The sequence below is a fragment of the Syngnathus leptorhynchus genome, chromosome 14, assembly GCF_054491065.1.
Source record: "Syngnathus leptorhynchus isolate UIUO chromosome 14, UIUO_Slep, whole genome shotgun sequence".
NCBI lineage: Eukaryota > Metazoa > Chordata > Actinopteri > Syngnathiformes > Syngnathidae > Syngnathus > Syngnathus leptorhynchus.
Window position 1 is genome coordinate 1,454,200 of NC_141208.1, and position 22,850 is coordinate 1,477,049.

General features: G+C 51.4%; 2 protein-coding genes across 5 annotated transcripts; both read left to right on the forward strand.

The window, feature by feature from the left end:
- Positions 1 to 14: 14 nt before the first annotated feature.
- On the forward strand, positions 15 to 10,045 carry esyt2a (extended synaptotagmin-like protein 2a). Its single transcript, XM_085930696.1, has 23 exons — positions 15 to 206; positions 1,522 to 1,894; positions 3,272 to 3,313; positions 3,415 to 3,549; positions 3,617 to 3,693; positions 3,757 to 3,829; positions 4,179 to 4,268; positions 4,744 to 4,799; positions 5,986 to 6,106; positions 6,173 to 6,349; positions 6,423 to 6,505; positions 6,656 to 6,704; positions 6,791 to 6,880; positions 6,955 to 7,050; positions 7,288 to 7,362; positions 7,498 to 7,584; positions 7,666 to 7,818; positions 7,881 to 8,215; positions 8,296 to 8,394; positions 8,480 to 8,611; positions 8,677 to 8,782; positions 8,846 to 8,895; positions 9,013 to 10,045. The coding sequence occupies exons 2-23, from the start codon at positions 1,529 to 1,531 to the stop codon at positions 9,056 to 9,058; spliced, it is 2,538 nt and encodes an 845-aa protein (XP_085786822.1). The 5' UTR covers positions 15 to 206; positions 1,522 to 1,528; the 3' UTR covers positions 9,059 to 10,045.
- Positions 10,046 to 10,628: 583 nt separating this feature from the next.
- Positions 10,629 to 22,689, forward strand: LOC147045829 (receptor-type tyrosine-protein phosphatase N2-like). 4 transcript variants are annotated; one of them, XM_085930693.1, is made up of 21 exons: positions 10,629 to 10,956; positions 11,893 to 11,943; positions 12,014 to 12,127; positions 12,439 to 12,538; positions 12,599 to 12,837; positions 13,257 to 13,475; positions 13,561 to 13,601; positions 13,690 to 13,991; positions 14,067 to 14,150; positions 14,831 to 14,910; positions 15,049 to 15,113; positions 17,503 to 17,922; positions 18,719 to 18,866; positions 19,049 to 19,122; positions 19,200 to 19,277; positions 19,353 to 19,472; positions 19,573 to 19,739; positions 20,850 to 20,903; positions 21,179 to 21,243; positions 21,311 to 21,384; positions 21,463 to 22,689. In XM_085930693.1, the coding sequence occupies exons 1-21, from the start codon at positions 10,857 to 10,859 to the stop codon at positions 21,532 to 21,534; spliced, it is 2,667 nt and encodes an 888-aa protein (XP_085786819.1). In that variant the 5' UTR covers positions 10,629 to 10,856; the 3' UTR covers positions 21,535 to 22,689. The 4 variants fall into 4 exon arrangements, with proteins under 4 accessions (XP_085786819.1, XP_085786818.1, XP_085786821.1 ...); XM_085930692.1 differs by having other exon boundaries at positions 10,630 to 10,956; positions 14,064 to 14,150; XM_085930694.1 differs by lacking the exon at positions 10,629 to 10,956 and adding an exon at positions 11,164 to 11,382 and having other exon boundaries at positions 14,064 to 14,150.
- Positions 22,690 to 22,850: the final 161 nt, after the last annotated feature.

Here is a 22,850-nt window from a genome sequence, read left to right on the forward strand (position 1 = left end):
CCTATTCGCGGCGATGACGGCTTCCTGCCGGGCCGGGCCGGGCCAGGCCGAGCTGAGCTGAGCTGAGCTGAGTTGAGATAAGTGAGCCGGGCGGGTCGAGCGGCAGCGGGAGCGGCGGCTGTACACCGTGATGAGCTGAGAAGCTGGTCGGCATGTGGAGCATCGCTGCTCAATTTGACATCGTTTTCAAGCGCATGAGGATTCTGGTGAGTGTTGCGTGCTTATTCTTTCTGTTGGCAGTTGCCCCCCCCCCCCCCCTGGTGGTCGTCGGCTTCGACGCAAAAAGCCTTTCTACGTGTCACTTATTGAAAGAACGTCACGACGCACTCGCTTGAGATTTCTTCCGATTTAGCGTCTACACGTCTTCTAGTCAATACAAGCCCTGTGTTAATTGAAACCGAGCCACGATTTTGATTGGGTAGATCCTGTTGGTTTGTTCGGCATGCATGCAAACGTGATAAAAGATTGTTTAGGAAGCTGAAATTCGATCAGAACGTGATAGGTCCGCCTGCGATCAACGGCAACCCGAAACCACTTGACGGCACTTGGAAAGTGACGAGCAGAGATAATCAAAGGTTGTCAAGCGTTGGATGTGCGCCGAATCCAACAAAGGTGCAACACGTTCCCTGTGGTTCATTTGAATGGCCCGTCTGTGCTAGTTGAGCGACTAATCACGGGAGTTGAAGAAGTTTTTCGGTGACACTTTGGAAAGGCGATGCAAATCAAATGACGTCAGGCAAATGATGCAAATGTTTTGCATTCTTTTCATCCCACAAAGCCAATCATGTTTTCTCAATGTATATTTTTGTATCATTCATTCATTTGAGAACGTAATGACTTAAAACTAGTGTGTGGAAGAATTGTGGTGTTTTTCAGACTTTTTGGTCAGCATTTTTTCAGAAGACTCCTAATGACAGCTCCACCCCCATGTTATGACTTAACTCTTTTCCAAGGAAAAAAAATGACAGGAACAAAAGTTGTCATTAAAAAAAAAAAGAGTTGCATAATAAATTCGAATCCCGTCATTATAAGCCAGTTTTGAAGAAATGGAGTCGAAAAATACAAAAACACAGATCATATTATTTGACCTGTTCTTCTGCTAAAGACACGTTTACGATTGACAAAAGTGGGACTATATCTCAATGAACATGTCCAGTGAATATCATTTGACTTCATGTTGCAGTATCAAATTCCTATTCTTTTAAAGATTTTTTTAAAAATGTCATGCAAAGGAAGTTCCATTTCCTTCAGCCAAAAAAGCTGTTTTATTCAAAGACAACCAGAATGATTTTCTTTACGAGAGAGATAAAGGTGAAACGAGCCACTAAAGTCAAAGATTTAATCTAAAAATGTCTTCAATGTCTATCCTTTTATGCAATATCAGGATGTTATTTCAAATGGACGTTACAGTAAATGCAAAAACCTAACTTGATTGAGTTTCAGTTCTTGGTCTGGTCTGCAGCATGACAGAAAAGGGGCCAACATGTTGTTTCAATTCTAACGCTCCTTCTGGTTCCGTAGAGGCGACATGAGTAACAGCGTCGGCTCTAAGGCGGAAGGCGCGGGCCGGCCGGCCGCCACGCGCGACGGCCCGGTCTCGGCCCCCGCCGGCCCGCCGCAGCAGATGCCGGCCGAAGCGTCTCCCTCGTCGCTGACGGACGTCACCGAGATGTGGGTGAAATTTGGCAAGACCTTCGCCGCCATCTTGCCCATCTACATCCTGGGCTACCTGGAATTCAGCTTCAGCTGGGTGCTGATCGGACTGGCCGCCTTGTTTTACTGGAGGCGAGCTCACGGTACCAAGGACTACAGGATCAACAAAGCCCTGGCCTTCCTGGAGCACGAGGACAAAATGGTCAAGCGGACGCTGCCCACCACTGAGCTGCCGTCGTGGGTGAGTCAATCCAGGGGGCGGGGCGGGTCACTCGAGTTACTCTGCGCTCCAGTGCCCTGCTCAAAGGAAGTGGCCGTCTCCATCCATCCATCCATCCAGCCAGTCTCAGGGTCATCAGGGATGGGCAACTGAAATGCTTTGGGAGGGAGGCTCTGCACACTTCCATACCAGATATAGGAGACAGAATCTGGTAGCTGGTATAGGCAAGGAAGCTTTGCTCATCTGTGAAGGACACTCTCCCTCCCTCCATACATACTTCCCTCCCTCCGTCCATACCCCCCCCCCCCCCCCCCTCCCGTTAGGATGATCTTGCACCACACCCAGCACGTACCGTGAAAAGTCACACAGCCATTTATCTCGTTGCGCTGCTTGAAGATGGAAGCCATCCAAGAATGGTGTTTCTCAGTCAGTCCGGAGCAGAGTGGCAAAAAAGTATGCCGCTAACTTGTTCCACCTTGACTTCCTTCCCAAAGCAATTTGTAAAAGACCGGCTGGCGCAGTGTCACGCTGACACCAACGATTGCGACAGCGCTGATAACAGACGGTTCAAAGTTCACACGCGCCGACCTGACCGACGCCACGGTCCAAGATGTCACATTCTCTAACCTTTGTTTTGTTTTGGATGATGGATAGCGGTCTGCTTTGTCACAGACGCACTCAACATTTCAAGATGGTTGCGCCCTTAATCGCTGTGTAGTAATTTGGACAGCTTGGCACGAGCAGATGGATGCCTTGATGGATTTTTCATTGGCCCTGCAAGAGTAGCGCCAGTTCATTGGTAGATGGATGGATGGAAGAATGAATTTCTATCCTCCATTGTCAGATGAGGGCAGGCACCGTTGTTTAGTGGCGACTGAGGAAAGCTGCAATGTCAGACTGTCCCTGAAGGCATCACCTGATTTATTGGGGTGGATGAATAGATGGAAGATTGATGCTGAGTTGGATTTAACAATGAAGGACATTCTCAAGGAATTGATGGGTTGTTTAGTGCAGAAAGCTTTGTTTTCCAATCCGTCGTCCCAATTTCACGTGTGTCCAACCAGCTGCTGAAAAATGTTTGTCCTGCTGAGCAAATATGAAAGAGGGACGGCGGCGGCGGCAGTGGCGATGCTGCGCCATGATCATGTGACACAATGTCAATACAAAGGCAGCCAATGTCGCTCTCCCGATTAAAAATAGATGCCTGGACTCGTCCCGGTTTCCCATTTCTTAACCTTCCAGGAAAACATCCTGGTCATCTTCCTCTTTCCAACGTTCCATGTCACAATGGGGATCCACACAAGAGCTTTTCATTTGTTTGTCCACGTCAAACAACCCACAACCCAATTCAAAGAATGTCAAGAGTAAGGTTCTTTCTCGCTTTCTCATGCTTCGCAGGTCCACTATCCAGATGTGGAGAGGGTGGAGTGGCTCAATAAGGTAGGCACAGACTCTCCCCAACTTGGCCCGAGTTGTCGTCGCTACGCTAAGACACTCAAAAGCGAGAGCAGCGGCGCTGACGGCGCTGACGTCTGACGCAGACGGTGAAGCAGATGTGGCCGTTCATCTGCCAGTTTGTGGACAAGTTGTTCCGGGAGAGCATCGAGCCGGCGGTCAAGGGGGCCCACCCGCATCTCAGCTCCTTCTGCTTCTCCAAGATCGACATGGGCGACAAGGTCAGCCGTGCGCCCCCGATGACCTTGTGGCTCGCCCGGCGTGTTTCCAAATCTTGTTTGTGTGCAGCCGCTGCGGGTGAATGGAGTCAAAGTGTACACGGAGAACGTGGGCAAGCGGCAGGTCATCATTGACATGCAGATCAGGTAGGACGCCGTGGCGACAATTCGCTTCTGTTTTCCCACAACGTTACTCTGTCACGGTTGCAGCTTTGCGGGCAACACGGAGATCGACGTGGACGTCAAGAAGTACTACTGCAGGGCGGGAATCAAGAGCATCCAGGTATGTGGCGGCGACGGTTGTCACGGCGACCGCATCTCCCCTTTTGGCGTTTGACACCGAGCGGGAACGCGCGAGCCGCGTTGACCGGAGCCAGATGACAAGGCCGCGTCTCCATAAACGACTGGTTATGGGCAATTGGGGCCGCCGCTTGCCAAGCGTGTTGTTTGCTTGACTTGGAGCGGATCCACGGGTCGTTGTGACCGTTTTGTACAGATGTTTGGGAAAAACCAAAAAGTCCAACACCTCGGCCACAGTTGTAGTTCCTGTGTTGTGGAGGACCAATTTGTATTGAAAAGAGCAAGAAGCTGAGTGCTCAGCCTCATCTGTTTGCCTTTTGGTTGGTGTTTAGCTTCACGGCGTGATGCGCGTGGTGATGGAGCCCCTTCTAGGAGACATGCCTCTCATTGGCGCGCTCTCCGTCTTCTTCCTGAAGAAACCTGTAAGTGGCATCTTCTTGTTCCTTCTTTTTGTTGTGCTCCTTCTTCCCGTCCGTCCAAGTCAAAGCAAGAAAACGTCTGTTAGCATGTTTAGCATATTTTGTGTCTGGCATTTCATGTTAAGCATTTACAGCATGTAGTTTCGGCGTTGGCGACGTCATCGGGTTCTGCGTGTTGGGAATGTTTGTGTGCGCGCGCGTGAATGAAGGAGCTGTACCAGAATTTTGCTGACATGCCAAACCTTGGAGCTGCTGACTCCCAATCTTTGACACACACACACACACAGAAATGTTATAATTTCATCTTTTAAAACACATCCATGGTTGTACACACATGCACACAGCAACGTCCTTGTGATGTCTACTTATACATGACATTGTCACTCTGCAATGCACCGGCCACTTCATTAGGTACCCCCCCCGCTTGAAGAATGCTGCGCAAGAGGAAGGAAATCAAATTGTCCTTTATGTCTTGCAGCTTCTGGACATCAACTGGACGGGTCTGACCAACCTGCTGGACATTCCCGGACTCAAGTACGTGGCGCCATTAAATCGCTTTTGCGCTTGCTTGCCGGAGTTAGCGGCCGCTCTGCTTTGTTGTCCCAAAAGCTCAAAAGGCTTCCATGTGCAAGAAGAGTCTGGATGTTTTAAAATTCTTTCAGCATGCGTCAGATCTCGGAAGCCTTTTAATGGGTCACGAGCGGGTGTGGCATGATAACAACAATTTGGGGCTACTTGAGTAAATAAAAGGGCGAGAGGATGCGAGCGGCGCTTCCTGCTCACTTCCTGTTTGGTTCCATCTCACACACACACACACACACACACACACACACACACACGCAAACTAGCTGGGCCGGACCCTCCGCCTTTGCAAATGTTGCCGTCCTTGTTCGACGGGTTTGTGTGTTGGTGAATGCCTGACCACGCCCTTTTCACTTTCAGACTTGGCCTGTGGGAGTGAAAAGCCTGAGCTGAGATTGTGTGAATCAAAGAGTCTGAGAGTTTTTGCACGTTTTCTGTTTGCGTGGGTGTGTGCGGCTCTGTTCTGTGCGTGTACAATCAAGTGCTAAGTTGTCACCTTCACGTCTTCCCCCACCCTGTTCACTTTCATGCCCCGCCTGCCCGCCTGCCTGCCTGCCTGCCTGCCTGCGGGTTTCAAGTTGGGTATTTTGCCAACTTTACACACCTAGCATAGAAATATTGCAGTATAACTGAACATGCCATCTGCGGGTGCGCGTGCACAGTCACAGCGAAAAGAATTTCTTCCAGCGCAAAGTACACTTGCAGGAAACTAGGAAAGCTTTTTTTATTTCTTCATCAGTCATATACAAACAACATATCACAAACAATGAGAACAGGAAATATAAGGCGCACAGTAACAGTAGTGTGCGGTCGTATTGGGTCGAGCGCATTCGTCAAGAAAAGGCGCAGGTCTTTGTTATTTCGGTTTTAAGTCAGAAAGTTAACATTTTCAGGAAACCGAAAGCATCAGTCGGGAGTTAGTTTGGGGCAATGAGGTTTTATGCTGAACACAACGCCCTCTAGTGGACAGTTGTGGCCAAACAACTAGGATTTAGGCATTCGATTGACTTCCTTATTGAACTTAGGAAGCATTTAAATCGCCAAAGTCTTTTCAGCCATTTCCATTTTGTTTTCAGTCAAGGCCAAATATGTTTGATTGTGTTGTTGAAGTGTGCTCCGCCCTTCTTCTCGCCCGCAGCGCTTTGTGCGACAACCTGATCCAGGACATCGTCTACAGCTTCCTGGTGCTGCCCAACCGCATCACCATCCCTCTGGTGGGCGAGGCTCAGCTGGAGCGCCTCCTCTTCCCTGTGCCCAAGGTACGTTTCAGGCGTCTTCCTCTTCTTTTCTGCCCCTCGCACACGTTAAGCCCGTGCGGCCCTCAGGGCATCCTGCGCATCCACTTCATGGAGGCCCAGGACCTTCTGGGCAAGGACAAGTTCCTGGGCGGCCTCATCAAGGGCAAGTCGGACCCTTATGGGGTCATCCGGGTGGGCAAACAGCTCTTCCAGAGCAAAGTCATCCACGACACGGTCAACCCCAAGTGGAACGCCATCTTCGAGGTGAGGAGGCTCCGTGCGCTCGCTCGCTCGGAGCGAGCCTCTGCGCCGCGCTGACGATCCCGTCGTGTGGCAGGCTGAGGTCATGGACCCCGAGGGACAAAATCTGGAGGTCCAGTTGTACGACGAAGACACGGACAAGGACGACGTGCTGGGAAGGTGCGTCTCGCAATAGCGACACACGCAGACGCGGCCGACGACAAGAAGGCCACGTCCGCCCGGCGAGACAACACAAGACCGCCGCCACCTCAACGGCCTGTTTGTGTGTAGCGTAGTGAGTTGTTGTTGTTGTTGTTGTCGTCCTTCCAGCATCACCATCAACCTGGGCGAGCTTGCCAAAGAGCAAAAAGTGGAAGAGGTGAGTGGGGGAGGCGGAGGCAAGTTCCATTCACGCAGGCTGGCCACCTTCTTTATGCTATGCAATTCCTATTTGCTGCTTTTCAGTGGTTCAGTCTGGACGACGTGGCTACGGGCAAGTTGCACCTGAAGCTGGAGTGGCTGTCACTGCTAGCCACGCCTGACAAGCTGGACCAGGTGAGGAGGCGCAGGGAGGGGAGGAGGGGCATCTAAGCCCATGTTCCGATGTCACATCCTCCTTGGATTCTCAGGTTCTGGCCGACATCCGCGCCGACCGCGGCAAAGTCAGCGACAGCCTCTCCTCCGCGCTGCTCGTCGTCTTCTTGGACTCGGCCCGCAACCTGCCGGTGAGGCCGCCCGCAAATGCATTCAAGAGTTTGGAAGATGTTTTTTTTTTTCGAATGGCCGTCAATTCTGCGTGTCGTAAAATATTAGAACGTTCTTCCTTACGAAAGCACATCTTACAAAACACGGGGCTCGGCCAAGTCGTTTCCTTCTTGCCGCTCGTGGGGGACAGTCACTCATGGAGCGCCTTCCTTGTCTCTGTGTGTGTGTGTGTCCTCTTTTCCCCTCACGCCGCGTAGGCCGGGAAGAAAGTGAGCAGCGACCCGAGTCCGTTCGTCGAGCTCAAAGTGGATCGCAAGTCCCACGAGAGCAAGGTGAGAAAAGTCTTTTCCCCTCAGCCCACGTCAAGCAAACACGTTTGACAAAAGTCAACTTCAAGTAATACGTGCTGTGGATAGTGAACAGACTGGATTCTTTTTTTTTTTCTCCTTCTGCCCTGCGCTCGGCAGACGCGCTACAAGACCCACGAGCCGGTTTGGGAAGAAGCTTTCTCCTTCCTAATCCACAACCCCAGGATTCAAGACCTGGAGGTGGAGGTACCCAAAGCTGCTCCTTTCAGCCAAGGCAAGGCAAGGCAAGGCACGCGCCCCTCCCCTCACGTACGTTGCGCCGTTCAGGTGAAGGACGCCAAACACGACAACTGCACCCTGGGCACGCTGCTTCTGCCGCTGAGCCGCCTGCTGGAGGCCGAAGACATGACGCTCGACCAGCAGTTTCCTCTGCGCAGCTCGGGACCAAGTTGCAGCATCAAGATGAAGATAGCGCTGCGGGTAGGGAACGCCGCCTCTGCTGACCTCAGCAAAAGCAAAGCTCAGGCCGCGCCTGCTTTTAGGTGCTGCACCTGGGCAGAGACGCCGCCACCGCCGCCGCAACGTCCTCGGGCGCCGAGCGCAACCGGGCCTCGTCGGTCGACCCCGTGTCGCAGGACTGGGAGGGAGACCTCCTGCACTCGGTGTCGGGGCCGGAAGCGGCTCTGAGGCGGCGGCAGCGGGAGGCACAGGAGGACCGCAGCCTGGCCCAGCAGGGACGCAGCGCCTCGCAGGCGGCCATGTTGGAATCCCAACACTTTTTGGAGGGGGACAAGGAGGCTACGCCCAGCATCGCCTCGGATGTCTCCAACCCCTACGCCGCTCAGGAGCTGCAGCAGAGACTCCAGCAGATGCACAAGTAGGCCCCCCCCCCCCCCCCCCGTCCCTTTGAAATCCATTGGGCCTCTTGCAACACTGCAATGTGAAACTGTCTTTTAGCGGTTCTGGTCCCAGCTCCTTTCCGCTGGGGGAGATCCAGCTGACGCTGAGACATAGCTCCCAAAGGAACAAGCTGGTGGTGGTGGTCCACGGCTGCAGGTGACGCACACGCACGGGCTTCAACAACGCTCCCCCTCTTAATTCTATTTTTTCCCTCCTCGTCCCGGTCTCGGCTCGTGCTCAGGAACCTGATGTCGTTCAGCGACCACGGGTCCGACCCGTACGTGCGCCTTTACTTGCTTCCTGACAAGAGACGCTCGGGAAGGAGAAAAACTCACACCTTCAAGAAAACGCTCAACCCCGTTTACGATCAGACGTGAGTAGGAAATCAAGTGACGGAAGGCAACGGAAACAAAACCTTTTTTCTGTCCATGCGATCAGCTTCGAGTTCACCGTGTCCCTGGTGGAGCTCCATAGGAGGGTTCTGGACGTGGCTGTCAAGAACGGCGGAGGGTTGCTCTCCAGACACAAGGGTCTGCTGGGGAAGGTACGCTTTTCATTTGCGAGATAAGACAGGGCACGCTGACCTGAGGGCCCTTTTGTCCGGCAGGTTCTGGTCAAATTGGGCCCCGAAGATGCCGCCAAGGGATGGACGCAGTGGTCAGTTGGTCTCGATCAAACTTGGCAATAGTCACCAGACACGGCGCTTCTCTTATAGCGCCACCTAGTGAAAATCATTGTCATTGCTAACACAAATGTTTTTTTTGTAACCCGCAGGTACGAGCTGAGCGAGGACGGCCACAAGAAGCCTCATCAGCTCTAACGCTGCAAATTCACGTGCTTCCTTTTGTTAGCTTTAGCGTGCAACGGCAAGGCAGAGCTCGACTTTGAGGCGAGCTCTCACTATTTATGATGGCTTTTTTGTCAATGCGCAGCGACATCACGTGGCTGGCTGCATTGTGTTGTCGTTTGTTTCTCGACCATGTCTGCCATCTACGCAAAAGGGCCAAAGTGAGATCAACCTTTCCGGGACAAATGCTTGAACTAGATCAGTGGTTCTTTAATCAGGTGTGTCGGAACCTCCGCAGTGGAGGCTCTGCCGAACCCCTGAGACTGACTCGGCGAACCCCTAGGTTAAGAACCACTGACCTAGATAGAAGAGGCATAATTCAGGGATTGTGAAAGTTGCAATATTTGTCGGGAGAAAAATCCTTTCAATTCAGATGCAACCTTAGTGGAAAAATATTATGACAATCTTGGTCATCGAGGATATTTTGGCCTAGTTTCTTGAAAAATGACTCTTAGTGACATTTTAATTTACTTTTTTTTTTTTTTTTAACTTTTTTTGTTCTGTCCAAAACAAGTTCTTGAAATAACGACCAAAGAAAAATATTACATTTTTTTTTCTCAAATAAATTTGACTTTTTTCTTGAAAAAAAGGTTCAAAGTACTTTTTGATGGGAAATTAAACTAATTTGTCCTGGAAAATTATAAAAATGTTAAATTTAATTTAAAAAAATATTTTATATATTGCAGCTTTGATCCAGGTTTTTTTCCCTTAAAAATGACTTTAAAATGTTCTCTGGAAAAATAATCTGACTTTGTCCTGGAAACTACCCCCCCCTTTCAAATTAGTATTTTTTTCTGTTGTGTTTCTCAAGTTTCACTGGCTTTATCTGCTGTTTCTTTATTTGGCATTGCATTGCTTGTTCTGCTGAAAGGAGTGAGCACCACCCTGCAAAATCAGCGTGTTGTTTTAAAGGTGACTTTTTTTAATTCATGATGACAAACTAATAAATGAAGCGCTATATCTTGCCTTCATCCATATGTATACATTTTGCAGCTTAGAAAAAAATACATCGCCAGTGAGTAACAGCACCACCCAGTGGCAATTATGCCCAACAGATTTTTTTTACGCAACAGAAATTTTGTATTATTTCGATATTTACTTGTAAAGCCTTAAGTTACTGTATTCTTTTTTTTTATGTTTTGCGTTTTTGTCATGACTAAGCTTTTAAACCAAAATGAGTGGAAGAGCAAGTCTTAGTTTGAAATGTGTCCTGTATGAAAACGCCTCTTCAAATGAGACTGACTGAGGCAGGCTTGAGTCTCCTTCCTGTTGTGCCTTAGGTCAAATGTCATGAAACCGGCGAACGGCTCACCTCCGTCAACTTGGAAAAGAATTAAAAAAGATGAAAGCAGAAAAAGTCTTGGATTGTTTTTCCATCACATGGTGCATTTCATCAACATTGCAGCTCTGCTTACCTTTTGGTTTTGGCTGCCACGTCTCGCGGTGCTGGCGACGGTCTACGTGCGCTGGCCCGGATGGCGGCCTGCCTGGTTTTCGTTTGCTTCCCGTGCTTTTATTTTGAAGGCGAGCGAAGGATGTTTGGGGCGCGAAGAGTCCCGCATGCTTGCTGACAGCAGCATCGGGAGAAGGAAGAAGAACAATCAACGCCCTCCTCCCTCCCTCCCTCCATCCATCCATCCTTTTCAGGGCACCGACTCATCTCCCGCACGTCAGGTTGTGCAGGCGCCGCCCCGAGCAGTCCACAGGTGCAAGTCGAGTCCTGAAGCAAGATGGCCTGTTAACGCTCGCGTAGAAGCAAAACAGGAGAGCCATGCCACCGCCTTCCTCCTCTTCCTCCCTTTGCCTCGTCGTCGTCGTCGCCGTTCTCCTCCTGCAGACCTCCTCCATTGCTTCGGCTGACAGGCGCTTCGGTGAGTGGCTTCTCGGCATCGGCTACTAATTCGGAACCACTCGTGCATCTGGTTCGTGTGCTTTGATTTGGGTCCATTTTGTGTTCAGTGTTGCAATTCGACGTCGGGGTTCTTTCTTAACGGAAACAAAAAAAATGGCAACCCAATTGGTGCTACTCGAAGACAGGTGCGCGATGTTCATGCAATCGAACAAATGAGCCTTGAATAATTGTAGACACATCGTGCCGCACTCCAATCTATCTCCAAACTACTCTCATCACGTTGAACGTGTCCACCTCCTCTTGCTGGTCGGATTACATAATAATCGTAATAAGGAAGCAGCTGCAGGACTCCTGACGATCGTCATCGTGGATGGATGGATGGATGGATGGATGGATGGATGGATGGATGTTTGTTCACCTTTCTTGAATGCTTCCGGAGGTGCAGGTGTGTTCCTGGCTTTGAGGGTGGCACTTTAGTTGTGCACCATTTCTCCCTTTTTGTCCCGGTCAAAAGCAAACAAAGCCCAAAAGCATGCGCCTAATCGTTAGTCGACGCACCAATTTGAGAGTCGTCCGTGTCCGTCGCATTTGCGCATGGTGGAAATGGGCTCCTCCGCGCTCCTCCGCGCTCCTGCTCACGAGTCGTTTCACGTAGGGCCACCCCGTATAATGCTGCTTGGCCTACAGCGCCTTCATCTTCATCCTCCTCGCTTTGATAGATGCAAAGTCCACCAAGTCTTTTCAACAGGCGGCAAATAAAACCATCCGAGGAGCTGTTGCCATGGTTACGGCATCCGTCCGTTTGCTCCGTTAGACGTGCGTGATGTAGCAGCCAATTCATGTGAACAAGTTTGGAACCCTAACCTCATTTCAAAGCTTAATTTGAAACACGACCCCATGTTGAAAGCTCACTCGCTCGCCCACGCGCGCCCTCGTTCTAATTTCTTCTTGCCAGGTTGCCTGTTCCAGCGAGAACTGTGTACGCCGTTCGAGCTGTGCGTCAATGGTGAGATTTTTTCTTTTTTTATGTGCGTTTTGACGACCGTCCCAACACCTTTGTCCGCGTGCGTTTGCAGACGGGATGTTCGGGAGGTGTCACTCCGTCCCGGTGAGCGACGTTGACGCTTACGACGTCACCCCGCCCGTCGTGCAACATTTTCGGCTCCTGCTGGACAAGATGGCCGCTGCGGGTAAGTTAAAACGGATCATGTTGAAATGTATTGGCTTGTAACGACATATTGTTCATATTTGATTCGGCCATACTCTCCCGTAGCAGTTTCGAGTTGCGACAGAGCCCATCTTGAGTGGAAAGGTCTAGCAGATGAGGCCATTTTGCTTTGAGTGACATCTTAAAGGAGAAAAACATCATAAAGAAACAAAATTGTTTTGTTATCGAGCCCGGCGTGACAAGTTGCAAAGGCCCGAACTTGGACGAAGCTTGTTTTGTTCCACCGCTGAGTGAATTTTCCAGAACGCGGTTGAAAATTCTGCACATGTGCAGGCTTGACGTGGCAGGACGACACCAGCCAGCATGTTCTGGCCAAAGAACTCTCCAAAGTCCGAAAGATTCCTCAGCGGCCGCTCGCCAACGCGGACGCCAGGTAAGACATGGGCAATGAGGAAGCACGGCGGGACGATGGCTCAAGGCAGCTCGTTGGCAGGCCGCCGGCGGCCAAAGGGGCGGAGTTTAGCCAGAACCTGCAGACATACATCCGGCGTCTCGGACAGAGCCCGTCAGCGGATCGGCTCCGAGTTCTCCTGAAGGTCCTGAATCAACTGCCCGCCGCCTCGGCCCGCCTCGGAGCCGTCCACCGCCACGGAACAGACGCTTGGCCCCCCGGGAACTTCAAACTCAAAACCCCAGGAGCCTCTGCCAAAGAGCCTCTCACGTTAGTTGACGGTAAGTTCCAGACTTCAATGCCAAAAACCACAATCAGCGTTGCACGCGGTCCTTTCTAAAAACTATTTGAACACAAACAGCGAAGTGACACGCGTGTTGTCTTTATCCTCTGCCAAGAATTGCCACACTTACTGCAGCCCCCCGGTGGACAATCATTTGTGCACTGTGCTGCCCCCAGGTGACCAAGGATAGGAGCAGCACGTGTCACCAAAATCATTGATAGTACTGGACTGTTCAATGTAGCTCAAATGTCTTGGTGGTGATTATCTGCCATCCCACACTTCTATTTAGAGACCAAGTTGGACGTACTGTACTCGTTTCAGTGGGGGAAGATAATTTGAGGTGCAAATGATTTGAGTCTCAAAACAATTTGGCTCTCAAGGTGTGACAGTGGGTTTGCCCGCTTTGTTCCAAATCAGAAAAGTTCATCCGCAACGTGTTGAAGAACGTCGGCAGGCAGCACTTGGACGTGGACGACCTGACGCCGCACGACGTGGAGCGGCTGTCCAACCTCATCGTAGACGCTTTGCCAGTGGTGGACAAGAACGGGAAAGCGGACCGGAACGGGCTCCGAGACTCGGCGGGCAAAGAGGAGGGGCAGAAGAAGGAGGAAGCTCCAACTCGGGACCCACCTCAAGGTCGCAGGGCACTGAAACATGACCCGCTAGCTGTCAATCATTACAAGAACACTTTTTAAAAGAAGGGACATTTTTCTCCCAACAGAAGACCAATCACTGACCAATCGCGACAATGTGATGGACAAGGTGAGCTGGTGCCGAAGAGCAGTGCTAATGTTCTTGTGGTAACTGGCTAAATGAACCCATGTGCTTTCTGGCGTCGTTTTGCTCGCAGGCTGGCGGCAAAAACGTTTTCAGCAAACTTCTGGCCTACTTGGACCGAGGAGCCGCTTCACCGGCTTCCCCTCCTCCTCCTCCTCGACCGGGCCCGGTGAACGTGTTGGTGCAAAAGAAGGATGCCGCGGTGGAGGAAATGTCGGAGGTGACGGGCTGGCTGAAGGAGGTGGCCCCGCCTCCGAGCGCCCCCAAAGACCAGCAAAGGCCTCCCAAGATGCCCGAGGAACTCCAGCTCGACGTCAAGGAGGCCGGCGGCAAGGAGGCCGGTGACGTTTTTGGCTACGTCATCACCGACACCGAGTGAGTTCATCGGGAAATTTCTCAAAGTTGCAATGTCACGTGTGAGCCTGGTTTTCTATTTTGCCTCCTCAGCAGCCTCCAGACGGACCAAGGGCTCCACATGATGGAGATCCTGGCTCGCATGGCCACCATCCAGATCACAGACTTGTCCGAGTTGTCGTACGTATGAGCGTTTTCTCTCCTTTTCTGATGTGCGATGTGTCCAAGCGACTTTCGTCACTCCATTTTGAAGAAAGCCATCCAAATTGAGCTGTAGTTGGAAACATTGTAAAGCCACTTTTCTGCTTTCTTTCTTTTCTTCCCATTTGGGAAGCGTAGCAGAGGCGTTAACATAGCCGAGGTGTTTTGGTTGGTCGCAAAGTGCACGTTTCCATGGATACCACTTTTGTTCGGATGACAAATTAGCTGCGTGTTTCAAATGCTTCAACTCAAATCAAGTCTTGACGTTGGCTTGAAATAAGGCCATGGAGGGGGTCCGGCGTCCGGGGTCTGGGCCGGCCATCCATCTCGCCGCGGGAGCCGTTTGAGCGGCAAGAAGAAAGGCTTCATCTGACCACACGTGCGTTGCTCTGCCTTCTGATTTATTTGCCGCCCGCCAGGAAAAGCAAACAAATGGCCGCCCGACACAGGCGGAAGGACGACCTTAAAATTCCGACTTGTTCTTTTTCTATTTGTTGGTTTGTTGGCAAAAGAAAAATGGAGTATGAACAAGCTTTGAAAATCCAAAGCGTTTGTAGGCGCAATTTCCATCGACATCACTGGGTGGAGCACTTGGACTCTTCAATCACTTGGCTGGAAAGGGAAAAGGCAAGTCTTGATTGCAAACGCTTGCCTTTCAGGGTGGTGGGCCCGGCAGTGACCTTCAAGGTGAAGCCCAACCGACAAAACGTCAGCACGGCCGACGTGGCGCAAGTTGCTGGTAGGTCACCGTTACCGGTTACAAATGAGAATTTTTTTTCATTTCACACTGCGACGAGTTGGAAGGGGGAAAAAATGATTCTACTCAAACCCAGTTCATATAGTCATCCGTGTGACTCACAACTATTGTCTTTTGCAGCGGAACGGAAAGCGTCGCTGGAGAAGGAGGCCAAGCTGGCCATCCTGGAGGCAGGAGTCGCAAATGTGAGTTACGCCGCCTCGGGCATCTTTTGTCACCCTCCGCTTGCTGAGCCCAAAGTAGCGGGGACGGACATCTGCGGATGGGATGGGAACGGAGGCTTCTGAACTGGAGGCGCTTTTGGGCTTGTCCTAAAAAAGTTTTCTTGTGCTTGGAAAATGAAAGAGCTGTGAGGGCCCCATGGGGGTCAGAGAATTAGAGAATTAGCATCACACACACACACTTGGACGAGCAGTGGTTTGAGTGGTGCCACCTCCAGCTGTCACAAAGGGGAGCAAAAGGAGATGCGGGGGTGTCTACCATTTTCTTTTGGGCTTTGGGGGCTGCAAGGGTTGAATAGAAAGATAAACTGAAGAGCCCCCCCTCCCCCATCCAAACCCTTGAGAAAGCAGCTCGTCATCTGCATCAGGCAGCTCATTGGCCTCTTTTCGTGCGCCACACTTAGCACGTCGGCGCAACAAAAGAAGGGGATGTCATTTCAAAGGATAAATTGATCAAGAGGAGGCAACAACAACAACAAAAAAGGCGACTGATGAAGGGAACTCCAGAGGCCTGGTTGTCATGGCAACAAGAGTGACGGAGAAGCTCCGCTATGTCCAGAAATGACATAAATTCTGGGACACCTCCAAGAAGTAACAAAAAATCAAATGCGGACAAAAGTAGTGGAAGTAAATGGGAACAATTTTTTTTTTTCAGGTCCAGCACTGTTTTGTTTCTTGTTGGATCTGCGCACGTTCCCGTTCAAAGCAACTTTGACTTGAAGATGACAGTCAGTGATCCCCCCTCTTCCTCCTCCTGTCGGCAACATGTGGTGCCGTTACCATGGCGGCCAGGGAGGGGGCGGCCTCGACATGTGCGGGAGACAGGCAGGCAGGAATTAGAGGGTGGCAAAGGCTCAGGGCGGGGGGGGGGGCGACCAATAAGAAGAGGACCCCCAACCCGGCCCAGCCCGGCCCGGCCCCCTAGTGCACTTTGTAGTGAAGAAAGGTGCCAGTGCGTGAAGACGTGCCGGGAAACGAAGGAGGAAGATGAACAGAGAGGCAGGCAACCGGATGCCGGTCCCATTTCTGCACGCCGCCCCAAAAGTAGCTTGCTACATTTGTGCAATAGTTTTGTTGCCTCCTTGACTTCAGATTGTTTCCTGTTAGCTGAGGCTGCAAGTCTTTTTGATGACGCCAAAAGAAATGTTGCTGGAACATGACGATTTTGGCTTTGCTGGGACAGACACGACGAGCGCAACGTGAGTAGGAGCTTGGTCTTCTCTAAGGCAACGCGAGCAAAATCCCTCCAATTGATTGTTGTGTGCAAATTTAAGTTTGGTGCTGGAACAGGGTTGACAGAAAAATGAGAACGCTCTCGCTCGTCAGATGGCCAAGAGACCCCAGCCCAGTCTTGGTTTGGAGAACCGATCGGCCCGATTGAATGAGAAAGACTTGAGGCCAAAGCTACATTTGAGTTTGGGGCCGTAATCTGCTGCCGTGGCGATTGAGATGCAGAGATGTGCTTGAGCTTCACAAGTACGTGCGCGAGGGAGCGAGCAGATGGACAATGGTGCTTCTCTGCCGCTTGTCACGCTCCCTTCCCGTCTCGTCTCGTCTGGTTTAATCCCGACTGGCTTCTTTTCTTCCTTCTTGGCATCCAGATGGCGCTCGCAGCTCGTGCGTGCGTCTATCCCGCCATCACGCGTGGTCCACTCCGATGTGCATTTCTTTCTTTCTTTCTTTCTTTCTTTCTTTCTTTCTTTCTTTCTTTCTTTCTTTCTTTCTTTCCTGGGCCAAGATTGACAGCCAGTGCAGCAGCTGCTATTCCAGTGCGAGCCCCACCCTCAAGCAACTTGATGGCCCATGTCCCATCTTTCTTCTGGATGTTTTCCTCCATTCTTTGATCTTCTTTCCTTCCAGTCCTCCTTTTCCTTCCCTTCCTTTGCTTCTTTCCAGCTCTATGCTCGTTCAGTACCCCTCAACAAGCCCCCCCCCCCATGCAGCCGCACACATAGGTGTATTGCGCAACTGTCGTCCCCCTGGTGGGTCATTGTGGAGGCGCTTTATCGGCTGCTGAATACGGCAGCGATGAATTGCCTGAATATCCTTGTTGGGGGGCGGTGGGTCATCTAGTGGTGAAGGGGCACCCGGTGGTGGGGGTTTGGTTCTCCCTCCTGGAATTCCTGAACAATCTTGCTCAACCTCCCGAGGTTTGACAGACAGCTTGGGGCGTTTGCATAAAGCCACCCCCATCTAATCTCTGTGACCTCCAGCATCAAGTCCACCCCTTTCCTTGACCCCTGAGGCCGAGCCTCCTGCTCTGGCTCCACACGTCGGCAAATAGGAAAACATGGTGGCGGTTTGGGCTGTACAGTTTTGCAGCGTGATTGTCATGTCGTTTTTGTTGCCGCAGGGCGACGAGATCTCGGCCATCCCGGGCAAGTACAGCCGGGCCGAGTCGACCAAGTTCCTGGCCCTGACCGTGGCGTCCATCTTGTGCATGGCGGGCGTGCTGCTGGCGTCGGGCGTGCTTTACTGCCTGCGCCACAGGTCGCACCACAAGCTCAAGGAGAAACTCGGCGGCTTGGGAGCGGACGCCGCCGCCGTCTCGCAAGACGCCACCGCCACCTACCAGGAGCTCTGCCGTCAGCGGATGGCGGTCAAGCCGGCGGCGGAGCGTTCCGAGGCCACGGCGTCCAGGATCAACAGCGTGTCTTCGCAGTTCAGCGACGCCACCTCGGCCGTCAGCCCGTCGGCCCGAAGCAGCCTTTCGTCCTGGAACGAGGAGCCCACCCAGCCCAACATGGACATCTCCACTGGCCACATGATCCTGGTGAGAAACCAAGCAAAACTCTGTGCGTGTGTGTTTTGAAGTCGGTGGAGCACCACACGCTGGTGAAGCAGCGTGTGGCTCGGGTTGACTTTATCCACTGCAAAGTTGTTTGTTGGCATGTTTGCAGCCGCTGCATTTTCATTTCAAGCGGCTGCCTTGAGCGCCCACTCCCTCCCGTGGAGCCCCCCCCTCCCCCGTCCCTTCCTCGGCCCCTCCCCTCACATCCTCTCTGCCTGTGTCCTAAAAGGATTAACGGACTCTCTCTATAAAGCACATTATCTTGTGCTTTGTTGCGATCCGGGCGAGTGTCGGAGATTATATTGAGCGCAGATTAGCCCTGCGCCTCTTTTTTTTTTTTGCGCTTTGCCAGCTACAAGGCAATTTTTTGGCAGCTCAAATACGCAGGCACGCTTGTCAAATCAATAGCTGTGCCACTAAAAAGTCACATCACGGGGCCGTCCAATCAGAAGCACGCACCTTTGCCTCGGCCAGGTTTTTTCCCAAAGATGGTGTCTTCTTGGCGCTCCGGCCCCTCCCTCCAAGGGGTGTATGGAGCATTTGGACAACACGCAGCAGGCCATCTCTGCACCTCCAGATTGGATTGCTGTAATCCCTTTAGACCGCCACCGAGTCTTTTTAGTCTGGCATGGGGACGGCCGGCCGGCCGCTCAAGTTGTGCTTGACTGGACGGTTTTAAGATTGATCACTTGGAGATTGTTGTTGACCTTGTTGGAACCCTCTGCAAGCTTCACTTCGCTGGCGTGATAATGGCATCGCTCCTCCCGCTTTGCCGCAGTCGTACATGGAGGACCACCTGAAGAACAAGGACCGCTTGGAGAAGGAGTGGGAGGCGTTGTGCGCCTACCAGGCTGAGCCCAACGCCCGCACGGTGGGCCTGAAGGACGCCAACGCCAAGAAGAACCGCTCGCTCGCCGTGGTGGCCTGTAAGAAATGTTTGCCTTTTCTTGTTTTCTGTTGCCGATTGTTTACCAATTAGTGGCCACTGTAAATGTTTGAAAAAGTAATTATGCAAAGAAAACCAGAACGAGAAGCAGACAAAATCCAAAAGTTGTCAATGGCAAAAAATGGCTTGACGCCATGAAGGTGGCTCGTCTTCTCCTCGCAGATGATCATTGCCGCATCACCTTGCGCCTGGAGAACAGTCAAGGCAGCTCGGACTACATCAACGCCAGCCCCATCGTGAGTTGCCGCCTGGCGACAAATATTGGTCCGAGCACGACGGTTCTGAACCGGGCTTTCCTTCTGTGACCCCGCAGATGGACCATGACCCCCGTAACCCGGCCTACATCGCCACGCAGGGCCCGCTGCCGTCCACCGTGGCCGACTTCTGGCAGGCGAGCGTCCCCGGGGGCTCGGCAAAGCCTGGAGCGAGCGCTTCCTGACGCGGCGCCCCGTTGTTTGTCTTGCAGATGGTCTGGGAGAACGGCTGCGTGGTGATCGTCATGCTGACGCCGCTGGTGGAAAGCGGCGTCAAGCAGTGCTACCACTACTGGCCTGACGAGGGCTCCAACCTCTACCACATCTACGAGGTACGCCTGGAGGTTTCCATTCATCTCGAATCAATGGCAGCGCATGTCGTATATGTACGGAATCGGGGCGCCGTCAATCTGTCCCGTTTTGAACGCGCAGGTCAACCTGGTGTCGGAGCACGTCTGGTGCGATGACTTCCTGGTGCGAAGCTTTTATCTGAAAAACATGCAGAGCAACGAGACGCGCACCGTCACGCAGTTCCACTTCCTGACCTGGCTCAACCACAATGTGCCCGAGAGCGCCCGCAGCCTCCTGGACTTTCGCAGGTTGGGAACGCAGCACACAAAAAAAAAAAAGAAAAAAAGAAAGAGGGCTGCCGCTGAGGTACAAAACCCTGCCTGACCATTTTGGTTTTTATCAAAGACAAGTCCCGATCTGCTCTCGAGTACCAGATGGAGGGCCTTTTGAAATTTGTGTCTGCTTCCCATCCAACCTGTGCTTTTTCAATTTTGGAGAGCTAATTTCCCGAGTGAACTTGATTTGGGGGGGCTATTGGAGTATTTGCTCTTAAAATGAAAACCAAAATGGCTGCCGCACTTTCCTTGAAACATTTTGTGGGTCGGGTGTTGACACTTTATTTTTGACTTTGGCAAATTTCGTCTTGTCACATGGATGGTGGTAGCGGGCAAAATGGTGCGTAAACAACCCTGTACCCCCCCCCCCCCTCCAACAGCATGTTTGTCCCACCCCACTTTACCAGCTAACTAGCGGTTGCCAGTGTCATTTTTGTGATGTTGCAGCTAGTAATATGAGCCCAGTTGCATAGTCACAAAAGTGATCATTGGAGACTGCCATTCTGCAACTGAGGGGGCCGCATGGACCCCCAAGCCTCACTGAACCCCTTCCAAACCCTGAAACTAACACCCCCACCCCTCCAACATTCCCTTCGCACCTTTTTTCCTCCTGGCTGTGCTCGCTGAGCCAAGACGAGCGCGCTCCTTATTTTTGCTTGCCCCGCCCGCCCGCCTTCCTCCCTCACGCCTGCACGGCCACCTGACAGATTATTGGCTCTTCGTTTTTTTGTTTTTTTTAATCCCAACCTTATCGGGGCCTGACCCACCATTTTGTCGGCAAAACCACGGCCGTGCAAAAGGGGATGTTGCGTTGAAAGCAAATAATGACTGAGATGCGGAATTCTGGTGGGCGGCACCCGTACCAATTTTGCGGACTTGTTGTTTTCCGCTGGGGCAATTTTGCTCCAATTCTGCGGACTCCGCCTCGTCATGAGCGCACCCCCACTCTGCTGGCTGTTTCCATGGCAACGTGACTTTTGACTGCAGCGAGCTCTGAACCGCGGGCCCCCTTCACCCCGTCAGCCCTAGCCTCCAAAAACGTTGCGGCTGAGCGCCCCCTTGTGCTGTTGTTTTGTTTTTCAGGAAGGTGAACAAGTGTTACCGCGGCCACGCCTGCCCAATCATCGTGCACTGCAGGCAAGTCATGTCTCCCCAGCGAATAAAGTGAAACGTTGACAGTCAGACTCTGAAAAGACCGAGCACGTGTTGCTCAAGCGCCAGCTGGAACTTGCACGTTTCCTTTCATAATTGCCATGTAGTGAAAAAGAAAGAAAGGTCCCAATGGCCTTCATTTTCTTTTTTCACGTTCAGTACCTGACAGACATCCAAAGTGGTGACTGCCTCATTTTTGTATCAAGCAACCACGCGCAAACTTTGTCCCAAATTGATTTTGCTGCCGCTGTTGTTTGCAGCGATGGCGCCGGCCGCAGCGGGACGTACATCCTGATGGACATGGTCCTCAACCGCATGGCCAAAGGTGAGCGGCCCAAATTTGTGCTGCATAAGGACCGCATTTAACTTTGAAAATGAATGTGTGTGTGTAGGCGCCAAGGAGATGGACATGGCGGCCACACTGGAGCACCTGCGAGACCAACGGCCCGGCATGGTGCAAACCAAGGTCAGACATTTGAGATGCAGGTCACAGTCATTTTGGGATTCATTTGCAGTCTGTCAAGCTGTTTTTTTTTTTGCTTAGGACCAGTTTGCGTTTGCCTTGACAACGGTGGCTGAAGAAGTCAACGCTATCCTCAAAGCGCTTCCTCAGTAGGAGTAGAAGTGTCCTTCCACTCCCTCGTCTTTGTCGTCTCACATTTCCACACACAGTTATTCCATTGAAGTTTTTCTTTACTTCCAAAGCTTGAAGTTCTCCCTCCGTTTCATTTTGGGTCTCTCAGTGACCAAGATGCAAATTGAGTGTTTTCAATTGGATGGAATGCATTTGGAGTTTGATGACATTTTGATAGTGGCCCTTCAACTTTTTTTTTTTTCCTTTGTGAATTGAGCCAAAATGTGTCTTGGCATTTATCAAGCAAATGGGACAAATGAAAAGACTCGCAAAGAGATGCTGTTGGCCACAGCTCACAGCCAGACGCTCACAGGGAGGGGCCTGGCTTAGTGGGAGCCGGTGTTTGTTGCCAAATGTGGCAAGATTGCAGAACGTCTGCGAGATAAAATGGGTCGAGGAGGGTCAAGGAAGCGCCGTGTGACGTTTTCATGCCTCCCAGCAAACGGACGTTAATGTCCTATGTAGCATTTATGGTTGACGCCGTGCCAATGGTTTGATTCGTTTCCTTTTTGGTCTTGTGCTTCACTTCCAGACACGACGTTTTTAATTGTACTTGTGCAAAAATCCATGTGGTAGCTGTCCGAGCATCAATATCAATATATGATGTGTCAAATGAGAATGAAAATTAGCGGTTTATTCAACACCTCGTCGGATATTAAAGCTTTAAAATGTGAAGAAAATTGACTGCCACACCTTACTAATTAACACCTGACAAAGATGAAAACGTTTTTCACAATAGTTGTAAAATAATCAATGTTTTGCCTGCATTCCATAACTATTGTCGTGAATGTGCAAACATTGGAATTGGCCTCCAAAATCCAGACGAATTGGGTGGGGCTGCATACAAATGTTCTAGCAGGCTTTTAGTCATGGCTTAGTTTTGGACGTGCAAAAATGCCCTTGCTGTATTGGATTGGTGGCCGTCTCTCTGACTTGACTGCTTTCTTGGACCTGCCAAATGAGTCAGCAAACACGCACGCAGAAAAGACCATTCCACAAATGCATCCCAAAGGTTCCAGCACGGGATTTTCACTTGACGTTCGCCACTACAAATACAATTCTGAACACACACACATATTGTACAGCGAAGCAACGCAAGCTGCTTTATTCTATATATAGGTGTCAATAAAGTTCTAATGTCGATGTCCTTCGTTTGTCTTTTTTATTTACCAAAAACTGCGTGCGTTTGTGTGTGTGCGTGTGCTCCATCATCGACGGCGTCCCGCTCCCTGTCAGCATTTTGATCGCCATCCATAATGCACCAGGCGTTTCCTAGCAACAGCGGCCGGCCTCTGGCA

Coding starts and splice junctions, on each gene's coding strand:
- esyt2a (XM_085930696.1), top strand. CDS start 1,529: ATGAGTAACAGCGTCGGCTCTAAGGCGGAAGGCGCGGGCCGGCCGGCC. Junction 4,800..5,985: donor CTGGACATTCCCGGACTCAA/GTACGTGGCGCC, acceptor TCTCGCCCGCAG/CGCTTTGTGCGACAACCTGA. Junction 7,363..7,497: donor GCAAGTCCCACGAGAGCAAG/GTGAGAAAAGTC, acceptor TGCGCTCGGCAG/ACGCGCTACAAGACCCACGA.
- LOC147045829 (XM_085930692.1), top strand. CDS start 10,857: ATGCCACCGCCTTCCTCCTCTTCCTCCCTTTGCCTCGTCGTCGTCGTC. Junction 13,602..13,689: donor GCGACAATGTGATGGACAAG/GTGAGCTGGTGC, acceptor TTTTGCTCGCAG/GCTGGCGGCAAAAACGTTTT. Junction 21,385..21,462: donor CCGGCATGGTGCAAACCAAG/GTCAGACATTTG, acceptor TTTTTTGCTTAG/GACCAGTTTGCGTTTGCCTT.